This window comes from Macaca nemestrina, chromosome 16, assembly GCF_043159975.1.
Source record: "Macaca nemestrina isolate mMacNem1 chromosome 16, mMacNem.hap1, whole genome shotgun sequence".
NCBI lineage: Eukaryota > Metazoa > Chordata > Mammalia > Primates > Cercopithecidae > Macaca > Macaca nemestrina.
Window position 1 is genome coordinate 96866054 of NC_092140.1, and position 12387 is coordinate 96878440.

General features: G+C 52.8%; 2 protein-coding genes across 7 annotated transcripts in view; both read left to right on the forward strand.

The window, feature by feature from the left end:
- LOC105490183 (solute carrier family 7 member 1) overlaps positions 1-6198 on the forward strand; it is an 86146-nt gene extending 79948 nt beyond the window's left edge. For all 6 annotated transcript variants that reach the window (XM_071081493.1, XM_011755570.3, XM_071081494.1 and 3 more), the window contains one exon: positions 1026-6198. In XM_071081493.1, the coding sequence (XP_070937594.1) occupies positions 1026-1129 (104 nt within the window). In that variant the 3' untranslated portion in view covers positions 1130-6198. The remainder of the gene's footprint in view (positions 1-1025) is intronic.
- LOC105490181 (uncharacterized) lies at positions 3912-6198 on the forward strand. Its single transcript, XM_011755562.2, has one exon. The coding sequence runs from the start codon at positions 3912-3914 to the stop codon at positions 4590-4592; it is 681 nt and encodes a 226-aa protein (XP_011753864.2). The 3' UTR covers positions 4593-6198.
- Positions 6199-12387: the final 6189 nt, after the last annotated feature.

A 12387-nucleotide genomic window follows, 5' to 3' on the forward strand; every position in this document is an offset into this window, starting at 1 on the left:
GCATCCGAGTCGTCGTGCTGATAGCCAGGAGAGTGGCCCTGGCCGTTGCCCCTCAGGACCATGTCCCTACAGCCTCGCGGCCCCGAGTTTGCATGCTGCGGGCAGATGGCTGCTGCCTCATCTCCCAGGACCCTCGAGGGGTGCTTTTCCTCCAGGAAGTACTTGGCGGCCTGTTGTCTGCTGGCACCGGGGGGGGTGTCCTCATTCTCTGCAAATCCAGCCCATATCTAGTTAGACAGACGTCTCCTAGAGCCTTTCTGAGAAAAAACTGCTCACAGCCCACTGGCCAGTTCCTCAAGGCCTGCTGAAGGCAGAGGCTGCCTCTTCCCAGCATCCCTGTCGAAGCCCCTGTGTTTGGGAGCCTGAGCTCCTTTCCTGGGCGCTGGGTGGCTGAGTCCTTGCTTTCAGGCCTCTTTACTGTGTCAGCCACACAAGGTGGCCCCAATTACCTGGGGCCATCTGGCCACGTTCCCTGGGCAGGTGGTTAGAAGCGTAGGTCCTGGACCCACCCCGGAGTCCTGGGCACAGGAACAGACTGTGGACTCCTGTGTGAAGTTCGTTCCCGGGGCTCGGTGGCTCCTGCAGTCTGATGGTCAGTTACGTGGAGGAAACGGGCAGTGGGACCGTCCAGGCTGAGAGCCTGGAGACCTCCAGCGCCTGCGGGAAACCCCATCTCCATAGTGCACATTCCCGATACTCTCGTGGCCTCAGGGGGCATCAGGGGGTTAAGCTGAAGGACCCGACGGCTTCGGGTGGCCCTGGCCCAGCTGCTCTGTCTGCTCAGGAAATGCTGCAGCATGAGGCCGTCCAGAGGAATGTGGGGCTTTGCCAGATGTCGCAGTGGCCTTCGTGTGGCAGCTGCTCCAGATGTGGAAAGGTCACAAGGGCTGCTGGCTGCGGGCTCATGCCAGGCAGGGGCAGGCTGCCTGAGCGGGTTTGCTGCGGGGCTGCCCTGGGCTCCCAGCCCTGCCTGCGGTGGTGCAGCCAGCGCTCTGTTCACACCCGTCTCTGCTGTCGGCCCGCAGGCTTCATCATCTACTTTGGCTACGGCCTGTGGCACAGCGAGGAGGCGTCCCTGGATGCTGACCAAGCAAGGACTCCTGACGGCAACTTGGACCAGTGCAAGTGACGCACAGCCCTGCCCCCCGGAAGTGGCAGCAGCTCCGAGGGACGCCCCCAGAGGACCGGGAGGCACCCCCCGCTCCCCACCAGTGCAACAGAAACCACCTGCATCCACACCCTCACTGCAGCTGAAGGTGCAATTACTTGAACTGCAGCCCCAGCCCACCCTCGGCTCTGCAGCCGGCTCTCCAGGTCCTGGTCACCTCCAGACAGCTGCTTGGCTGGGGCCACTAGGCTGCAGCCGGCCACTGTGTCTCCTCACTTCTCTGAACAAACAGTTCCTCCCCTATCAGCTCAGCCCGGATCTGCCACAGCCTCAGGCAGAACGGAGGTCACCTTCTCTCCTTATCTTGGGAACCAGGCCTTCCTCCCCGGGGACTGTTCTGGGATTGAAATTGTGCATACTCCAAACTTTCGCAGCCATCTTCCCGCTCAGCCCCAGACACCCAGCAATCAAGCCAGATGAGTACCACAAAACAGTGTGTCCCCAGCAGCTCCCCACCCTCAGAGCCAAACGACAGTAGTGTGCTTAAAAAGGAAAATCAGGCCTGTTGTCCTCCCGTTGCGTTCAGATGGGTCATTAGGGCTGGACCTCGCCTGCCCCTCAGCTTCTCAGGGCTTTGCCCTGACACCATGACTGGCTGGTCAGCGGGGCTGGGGGCAGCTGGTTCCTCTCAAATGAGGAAGAAGGGATCGCTCCCATTAGGGCCTGCTCTGCTTATGCATGTGTGTGCACACGTGTGTAAACCAGGGACCTTCCTCAGCTCGTGGCCTCCAGGCCTGGGCCAGTTCTTGCTGCTCCTGCCGTCTTCTCTGACTGGCTGTGTCCTGAGTAACTGGAACATGAGACTGTATCTGCAGGACTGGCCTCACGGCGGCCGAGTTAGAAGCGTGTTTCCTGTGCGTCGCCGCCGTTCGCTCAGTCTTACCCTCCCATGCTTTGGAGCCAGTCTGGTGGCTCTTGGAAAGTTCTCAAGGTTGGTGGCAGCTCAGTGCGGGTTTAGGACATGTCGGGGGCATGCGTTTCTGGCCCTGACATGAGCTGTCTGGCCTCTCTGTGACGTGATGAAATTGAAATCAATCTGCAGTCCATGAAATTGTGACTCACTCCCCCAGATTAAGTTAGGGCATAACATGAACGTGGAAATGACCACGTCATCACCCCTGTGGCTGGCGTATTGCTGAGATGTGTGGTTCATAGGGGAGATGATTTCCAGGCATATTGCTGTCCCTTTTGTGTATCTGTCATCCGGATGCTTCGTACCCCACGCCTCCACAAGTGGGACAGACCCGAGCATCCTCCCCGCCCCCATAGCTACAATGCACTCCACCCCGGCCTGTCTTGCCCGGGTCGGGGCCTGCGGCCAACACCATTTCACGCACACTCCTTGTAGATGGAAGCCAGAGGAAACCTGAACGTGGGTGGAGCATTCCATTGAGAGTCGACTTCAGGAGACAGAAGGCCCATGCTGATGGGGCAGGGAAAGGGAGGTAGGCATTTTGGACGCCAGGGGAAATGGAAATGTTGCTTTCAAAACTTAGTTTCCTTTCCATTTCTTCCTAGTCTGGCCTTTGATACAAATCTGGTAGAAGCCTGATAAATTGAGGGCACTTGTGTCCTCCCTGTGCCCCCAGAAGATTCTCGGAGAGAAGTGCAAGAATTTGTGAACACGCCAGTGGAGGGCAGGTGGGCAGCCATGGGCTGGGCCTCCGTATCAGGCCTGCTCACTTTGCTGGGAGCTTTATTCTGATGTCATTTTGAATGGTCCAGAGGGAGCATCAAAAGAGCCCAAAGCTCCGATTTCCAAAGAGAGGTATTGACATTTATATAGATTGATGCTGTAACATATTTTGATAAATACTAACTTATTTTGTTGGGGTTTTGGTTGTCTCTTGTCTTAGGACCTGGTAGTTATTTGCTTGATTTTTTTTTTTTCCGTTATTTTCTACATAAGCAAAGAGAACTCAAGGGATAGACAGTCTCCAAGAAAAGTGAAGTGGTAGGAGAGAATTGCTTATTTTTGTTTTTTCTTTTTCTCTAGTTTTTCTTTCTGGCTGAAATTTCTGTGAAGACAGCACCCAATAGACTATGTAGAGTTGACATTTGATGTTTCAGTGGGCGCCGTGAATCATTCTGTAGATTGAGGTGTGTCTCCCCTGCTCCGTCTCATCATGAGGGCTCACTGACAGCTGGGAGTCTGTGGCCTTCCTCACGCAGAGGCCTTAAAGCTCGATGCGGAAGCATGCCTAGGCTCGGCAGGGATGGGACCCCCCCGCGCCCCCTCCTTAGAGGACGGGCTTCCTGGTTAGGAAAGGACACGTGGAGGTGCCTTGCATAATAGTTCACTGGTCACCGTGCTTTTATGAGTAGTTTTTTGTGCAGTTGCCAGGGGGTTTCTCTGCTGTGTGCGAGGGGAGTAATTTAAGCAATGGTGTCTGGAGTAAGCCTCACAATTTTAATAGACTTTTTTCTTATCACATCCCTCAGTTCTTTCCCTGAAATAAAAATACAAGCAAACACATTGATAGTTTCACATCTCTTAGTTCCCTTGCCCAAACAAGAATATTCTTAGTTCCGCTGGCCAGGATTTTCCTACATAGTCAGAACTTACACATTACTAGAGGCACACCCGCCAAGGGAGTATTGTGTCTACTTTTATCTGTGCACCAGCCACAAATAAGTACCCTCATTGGAAAGACCCATATGTGATGGGTAAACATCCCTTCCTGTCTGCCACAACCCCCGTGACCGCCCTGCATGTGTTCATGACCTCTGAAGGCCCAAATTCATGAAGCAGCAAACCCAGCAGATCCCCAGCCCGCCTGCCTCGGGACCTCTGCTGAAGACAGGGATGAAGAGGGTCTCCAGGGAGGCAGCGGGGGCCTTGTTGGCGGCTGGCTCAGGAGCCGGCTTACAGGAGGGCAGCTCTGCAGTGGGGAGGAGCGCCGTCCGGAGGAGACCAGGCCTCTGCATGCCCCCCACTCTGCTTACCATCCCTGCTCGCACCCCCTTGGCCAAGGCTTTGTGCAGCGGATTTAATTTTCCAAATGAAGAGGACAGAGTGATAGATGCATTTTCCCCAGGCTGTCTCGGAAAGGTCGCTAAATGTATACTGTCAGAATTGCTGAGATCTCCCCCCACTTTTGGTTTTTGCAGCAGCAAAAACTCTCTCTCCACTGCAACTTCTTTTATCTCTCTCAGGCAGCCAGCTCCCTGGTCCCTTGTGCTGACTGTAGTACAGTGGCCAAGAGCTGATATGAAGCCAGGGGTGACCGCAGGACGGTGGGCTCAGTGGGCTTCTCCACCTACCCCAGTCTCCAAGGCCCTGACGCACTCCCTCCTGCACCGTCAGCACATCCATGTGCACAGCTGGAAGGGTGCATGGCCCGCCCACCTTTGTCCAGACGGGTGGAAATCTGATGATGCCAGCTCCTCCCTGCCGTGCCCCTGCCGCGAGCAGGCATTGTGAACTGGCTGGTGTTTGCAGTCCCACGTTGTGTGGCCTCCAGCCCAACCCATGGTGGAGACTGGAGACAGAGCAATGAGTCCTGGTGGGGGGCACGTGGACATGCCCCACAGGGGCCTCACCCAGGCTTATAGGCAAGGTCCTGGGCACTGCGTGACGCAGCACTCACTGCTAAAGCAAGCCCGCCTGGCTCTGTGCCAGGGCCCCTCTTCTGATTCACACGTCGCATTTTTACGCAGACCCTTCCTTCTTAATAAAAGCTGACAGTTCTGTTGGCACCCAAGAACCCACACCGTGAAGACAGGGAGTGAGGGGCCTTTGTGCCCAAGCCCAGCACAGCTGTGTTCTGGGGTGCGTGAGAGGCATGTTCGTGTCCGTGCGCTGCTGGTCTCCTGACACAGTTCCGAGGACGGGGAAATTGCTGGGTGGCGGGGCTGTGAGGCTCGTATGTGGAACTGCTGCAGAGTTCGCCGGCAGACGGATCTGGATATATGTTATGTATAATTGTTATGTGTAATTTAAGATATATCTGTTTGCCATCGTCATAAGATTATATGTAAGACTCTTAAGGGAGAGGGAGATGTACATTCTGCCAGGCTCCTGTGGACTTTGTTTGAGTCATGAAATTGATTACTGTTGATCCAGTGGTGCGAGAAGCTTACACTCCATGTGTCATCACGCTTATGACTCCTAATGGATTTTTAAGGCAAAAAATGCCAGCCGACTCCATCTTCACCCCTCAATTCCTCGAGTCCAGCCTTTCTGTGCCAGTGCATCCCTGAGCCACAATGCTCTCGCCATCGGGACCCGGCTGGGCCTGGAGTCTCGGGGCACCGTTACCATGGAGCCCTCCTGGGTCATTCTACAAATGTGCTGAGTGCCAGCTGAAAGCCCCACAGGAGATGGAGTGCCTTGGCCAAGCTTAAAGAGAAGATTTTCTCAGGGTATTTATTAGTGTGTCCAGCAGGGTCAGGAAGCAGGGATGGAAAGATGCATTCAGACTGTTAATTTATTAACAAGGCAAATGGTTTTGTGTTTCTTGATGACAAGCTATTAAGTTTGGGACTTATTTTCCCATTTGAGAAGTTATAATATATATTTAAGATAAGTTTCCTGCTTAAGTTGTGCCTTTCAGCTTCAATGAGTTTAAGGAGCACTAAGGGTAATGATACCAATGAGGGTTGGTTTATTATCAAACCTGAATAGCTGTGGTTTCTCCGGTAAATGTTTTCTTCTACTGAACATGGAGCCATTATTAAGAGTTGTATGTTTTTTATTATGTACATTTGTATATTTTTTTGCTTGTTTGATGTTCTATTTTTCTAATAGTTTTCTTAGAGTTTCTTAAAGTTGTGATACTAGATTTAGATTCCGATGCTAACTGCGAATCAGGTTGGTCTCTGCTGGGTCTCTCCTGCTTTTATTTTCCTTTAAGGACAAGTGTAGTTGTCGTCCACCCCCTTTCAAAACCTGTGAAACTGCCCTGCCTCCCCTTTTTGCTAACAACCCTGTGTACACTGACAACTTCTTTTATGTTGTAAAATCAAACTATTTTGTGGTACATTATCTCGCGCTTCCGCAAATTCTAATAAATTCTGTGGCTTCCATGTGCACGGCGTGATCTCAAGAATCCTGGCGGGTCTCTGCTGGGACCCAGGCGTGGGTCCAGATCCCGCTCTGCTTCCCCACAGCCCATGACTTTAGTCCCATCTTCTCTTTCCTGTAGCCATTTGGGGGAAATCTTTATTCCAACAATTTGAGCCTCAACCAGAGAATCCCTTGAGCCCCCATTTTGGATGCTCTGATACTGTCCGCAGATTTATTTGGCTTTGGGGCCACAGATGTCTTCTTTCCAACCAAGCTGTTGGGGTAAAGCAGCTCAGAGGCTGTCAGTTGTCAGGCATTTGCTGAAAGACTTGGTCTCCGGCAACAAACTGCCCTCGCCCATTGCCACCGCAGCCTGTGCTGGCCTGCACACACACACCATCCTGACACACACACCATCCTGACACACCCCATCCTGACACACCCCATCTTGACACACACACCCCATCCTGACACACACCATCCTGACACCCCATCCTGACACACCCCATCCTGACACACCCCATCCTGACACACACCCCATCCTGACACACACCCCATCCTGACACACACCATCCTGACACACACACACCATCCTGACACACCCCATCCTGATACCCCGTCCTGACACACACACCATCCTGACACCCCATCCTGACACACACCATCCTGATACCCCGTCCTGACACACACACCATCCTGACACCCCATCCTGACACACACCCCATCCTGACACACCCCATCCTGTTAGAGGGAGCAGAGTGTATGCAGGGCAGAGGGGCTGTGGGGAGTGTAGCTATCCTGGTAATTGTTACTCTCTCACTCCCTCAACTCCCTTGAGAAAGGATCCATTTTTTTGCATTGGAGGCAAATGTAGTCAAGTGGGTCTTAATTCCCAGACAGTAAAAGGCAGGGATTCACAGCGGCTCTACCAGAAGATCTGCTGCCCGGAAGATAAGGTTTGACCTTTGAGTTTTGTCAGCTGATGGATGGTGCTGAAAGCAGATACCCAGGGAGCTGTGCGGAGGGGAGGGCAGGCAAGCTGCTCTCGCCCCAGAGTGCCTGTGATCTGGAATGTGTGACGAGCATCTGCACCTGAGAGCATCATGCACATTTCGTGTTCCTTGGCCACACAGAAAGCCAGACCACAGAGCTTGCCTGGTGGGGAAGCAAGACTGCGCAGCGTGCCCCTGGGACACAGGGTGGGCGTGGTCTCTGGCCCAGTGTAATTACTGCGGGAGGTTCTGCTGATGCAGAAGCTGATTCACAAAAGGGGCCAACTTTGCAAAGCGGCCCAGAGAGCCTGATAGATTCCAGAATTGGGAAATAAGCACGGGACATACCTTGTTCCTGGATTTTTGTATGTGTCCTGTAGGAAGGCGACCTCTGGTCCCTAAGGATGACTTTGAGCCAAGTGCAAGGTGGACCCCAGTTCCTGCAGCGCCACACTGCCACCTAGTGGCTACTGCTTGGTGCCGCACAGGCAGCTTGAAAAGGCCATGCCAAGTCTTTCAGCAGTTTCTTCGAAAACCCTGACCGGTGGCGGCTCAAGGCGCCGTGGGGCGATGCCAGGCTGGAGGCTTGAGGGGCACCACCTGGAGAAAGTTTTCCCTTGCACAGTTTGGTTATGAAGCACCTCTGGTCATTCAAAAGCTGCCCCCAAACAACATTCGCAGCAACAAGGAAGCCTGTGGAGCCATGGCCTGGGGTGCTAGCCTGGCTTCCAACCCAGCTTTCAGCCCAGCCCTTACACCACACAGACCTGGGCAGGGTCTGAGGCTGCAGCGGGGAGGGCTGAAACCAACTACAGGTAATCAATCCCATCAAGCCCTGTTCAAAGGGAACACCAGTGTTACCAAATGAAGCCTGTCCACTCAGCCATAAATACAGCCATTTAGAAAACACAATGCGAAGAGAAGTCTTCAGGAATGAAACAGGCAATATGTCTGCAGATGAGGAGAACAGCTTTTTGGCTTTTGGTGTGGCCAAGCACTTAAGCCCAGTGGATTGGGACAGTGGGGAAGAAAAAGCTGTGCTGGGTGGGACTTTGCCATGGATGCTTTTAAATTCTACTCCTTAAAACAATGCACCGGAGTGCCAACCGATTCAGAACCACTGTTCCCACAGTGCAGGAGGGACGAAGCCCAGTGCCTGCTGTGTGAATTTGGTGGTGCAGTCATGTGAGAAGCCGCTATGCAGAGCCAGCAGCTGCGTGGCAGGGGCTCTCTTTGTGTCTGTGGTGTGAGTGCCTTAGAGGGAGAAGGCATGGGCACCCAGGAGGTCTGTACACACTCAAGGGGCAGGGCCACCTGAGCTCAGAGCTGCAGGGCCTCCCGACCCTGCCTGGCTCTGGCCCTGGAAAAAACTTCCCGACGTAGTGAGCGAGAAAGATTGGCCTGCATCACGCTGCAGTGAGTGACCCACGCCTGGCCGTCAGAAACACCAGATGTCTGTCTTGGTTGTATTTTATGAGGTTTGGGGCAAGAAGTTTGAGAGATGCAGACTGGCTCACAAAAACGTATTTAGCAAATTTAATTTAAGTGAATTAACATGCTCTGTCTTAACCACCAGAATGACTTACCAGCCTTCGGGATTTTGGGGGGTGGGGGAGGTGTGTGTATTTAAGCATTTGACAGACTCACGTGGGCAGGATCCTCACCGCTTGGTGGTCATGGATGAGGTGATGGTGCAATCCCGGTCATTGCCCAAAGCGTACACACTGGTGCAGTAATGGCTTTGAGACCATCCTTCAACTCCAGTCGCAGGTGGAAAGCTGTCCAACCATTTGGTTTTCACCTGTGCTTAACTCCATAACTCTTTTCTTGCTAGGGGGATACAAGTCTCCCACGCAGGGAGAGCCAAGCTCTCAAGGCTCCTTGGCACAGAGGAGGTCAGTGAGTGAGTTGACTTCCAGAGTCTCCTCTGCCTACTGCAAATTGGCCATGGAAGGGGCCACCATTCTTCACGGACAGTGGAAAGCTGGCTCTAATCTCACCACCTGCTCATGTGGGTGGCTGGCACCCATTTGCTCCTTTGTTATGTGGAGGTGCTGCCATCTGCCTTGTTTACCGCATAAGGTGGGTAAGGACAAGGGGAGGGGTCATTAGGAAAGTGAAGGGTGCTCAAGATACCCCAGAAGAAACAAACGGGTTCGGACACGTGGCCAGGTAGATTGTTAGTAACTAGATTGCCATCGATACCCTGGGAGGCCTGGATGACCCAGAGGTGGCCCTGGGATGTTTCCTGTGAGGTCCCGAAGGGAATTGTGTGTCCTCTACAAAGGGCCTGTCATTCAGTACTTGTTCAGGAGGGACTCGCTGATCTCCCTAAAATAGCTGCCACTCCCACACACCCTGCAAAACCACCACAGGGAACGTGCGAGCCCAGCTCTCTCCCTTGTGACCAGTGCCAGGCACCTGTGGGACACTCTGAGGTCCAGCTGGCTAAACCAGCTGCAGCCCACACTGAAGGCCATCGGGATGGGGGGAGCAAGCACTTTCAGGTTGAAATGAATGAATGACCTTTTGTGTTCTCTTTCCAGCCAACTCCAGCACACCCCAGCCTTGCAGAGCAGAGGCACTGCGCTCCCACATCCAGGGGAGGGGCTGCTCAAGCCCCCAGGCTGGAAGGGTGGGCGCAGGGACCTGGGACCTGCTGAGTCAGGGGAGAGGGGGTCTCTAGACTTCTCGCATGGACGATCACCCCATCCCAGCACACACAGAAAAGGGGTCCAGCCTGCAAATGCCACCCCCCACCTTGCCTCCCTGCCTGGAATCCCCAGCCTGAGAGGGACAGGACTCCAGTTAAATCAAGTAGGTATCGCAGAAAGTCCCTCAAGTTTATTTTAATAGGCTTTAGAGTTAAACACAAATATGCAACACAAACTGTAGGGGCAGGAAAAGGGATGTTGTGACCCCATTCATTCAACCAATCACTGCCAGGGCTGTCCCCACCCCCATCCGTTCTAACATCCAGCCAGAACCTTGTCCCAGCATGTGACGGGCAGGGGCGGGGGTGGGGGCAGGCCGCCCATGCATCCCCCAAATGCCACAAAAAGACAGGTGGTACCTGGTGGGTCTGTCTGAGGCAGGTGCAGAGGCTGCAGCATCTGAACATGGAAATGTCTCTCCAGCCTGGAAAGGGACAGAGGCAGACACCACGTGGAGAGAAATCTGAATTCTGATGGTGTGGGGGGTGGAAGAATCGGGGAGGAGGCACAGCAGCTGCTGCCCCATGTGTTTCTGGAGCAGTGATGGCTCAGATGAGGAGCCATACACGATGGGTGTCCATAACAAAAGAAAAAGCAAAAAAAAAAAAAAAAAAAAAAGAACACACGAAGCCAGGGCCATGTGGAAATTAGCTCAAGTACCCAAGGTCAGGGTGGGTTAGGGTAAAGCTCTCACCAAAGTCCACCTAATGAGGAATTACTTAGTGCTAACAATGCTACAACTCTGACCACAGCAGCCTAACACACTGTACCACGTTCTAGCATCACACGGAAGTCGGTATTGCTGTGTAACTGCGTTTAGCAGGTGCGGCTATGTAAGCGGTTCCTAATTCGGGCAGCTAAGCTGAACCGAATGTGTGTTTGCAGGTTGTGCCTGCTACAAGAATAAATGATTGTGTACTTAGTCAATGTGGCATGATCTACTCTAATGGAATGCCCAACTCAGTATCACAGTATCATGCAGAGCCACTAAAGCAAAGAGAAATGGTGGCACTTCCATGTGGATTTACTGTGTATGTCCCCAGAAGGAGCAAGACCCTTGGAGGTTTGCTGGAGATGTACCCGAGGCCCGGAAGCTCAGCTTGGACTCAGGCTAGGGCCAGGGACCATGTCTGCCTTCATGTTGGCCACACGTGTGCCGCGTAGGCGCGCCCTGGGCAAGCCGACTCCGTCCGCTGGCTGTTTCTTCCCCGCTCCATGGCTCTGGCCCCTGCAGGATCCCCTCATGGTTCTTCTCGCCTTGGGCACACTCAAAGACAGGCCTGTGCTCAGGACAATTTTGGGGGGCCTCAGGGAGAAAGTGCAGGGTCTTTGTCGCATACAGGAAACAAGCGCATCATCATCATCACCATATATGTTAAAACTACTTCTTTCTTTTGTGTATCATGCTCCTAATCTTCCACACCACTACATGAGTACTGTTCATATCCTAATTCTACCATTTTAGAGACAGATGCCAGTCCAGGAGCTGGTGGCCCCTGGCTGGCTGTTTCACTGGGCTCCTCTGTTTGGGAGAACCTTCTGGGTCTAAGATGGGCGCACGGTCAGCAGCAGCGTTGGCTGATCATCCAGCACGAGGTGGCAGTGGGTTTCTGGGTGGTCGTGTGATGATCTAGCACAGCTCAGAACTGGTTCCCCGGGGACAGAAACGGTGTGTTTTTCTGGAAGCCCCTGCCAGAACCCCTGAGCCATCTCAGTGTGCACTGAAGGGGCTGAGTTGTAGAACCAAACTGAAGTGGGGGCTGCTATGAAATGGGGGCCTGAGGGTCCTATTTCAACGAGTTGATCATTTACGGCATCGCGTCAGAGTGAACCACATGGCAAGCTGGAGTGCCGTCCCCCTCTGTGCCTGGTCAAAATACAGACCCTAGCAGCAAGTTCCTTCATGAGGATGGAGCGCGAATGGGCGCGGTCATCTCCAGGGTCATCCTCACTCTCTCTCAAAGGTTTTCCGGAGGGTGCAACCTGTTTTCCGGAGGGTGCAACAATAGCTTAATGACCGAGTCTGAGATGCCATTTAGGAAAAAAGCAAAACTGTGTTTACAAGACTGTTAGAGATGAGTCACTGTCATGAGAAACATCTGCAGAACTGTTAAACCCCCTTCGGGTTTCCCACTGCTCTCCCTCAGCCGCTCATGACAGGAGTCTCGATAATGAAAACTTGCGAATGGAATAATAGTGATCTCACATCATGTTGACTAAGAAGCTGATTGTTTCAAAGGCAGTTACCGTTCACAAATAGCTGGTGTTCGTGTTAAAGAGAGTACCACTTGGTGGTGAGTTGAAAGGCGCTTCTTCTCTGTATCTTTTTTATTTTTTTTTCCTTTTTCTATTTTGGGTAGAAATATTCCTGGGAAGCTAGATAGAAATGCATTTTCATTTCCCAATAATTCTTAGGCACAAGTTAGAAAACTGCTGACCTTCACTAAAATATGTCAGCACTTCATATTATAAAAAATGAAATTGAGAACCGCAGCATGTGTATAT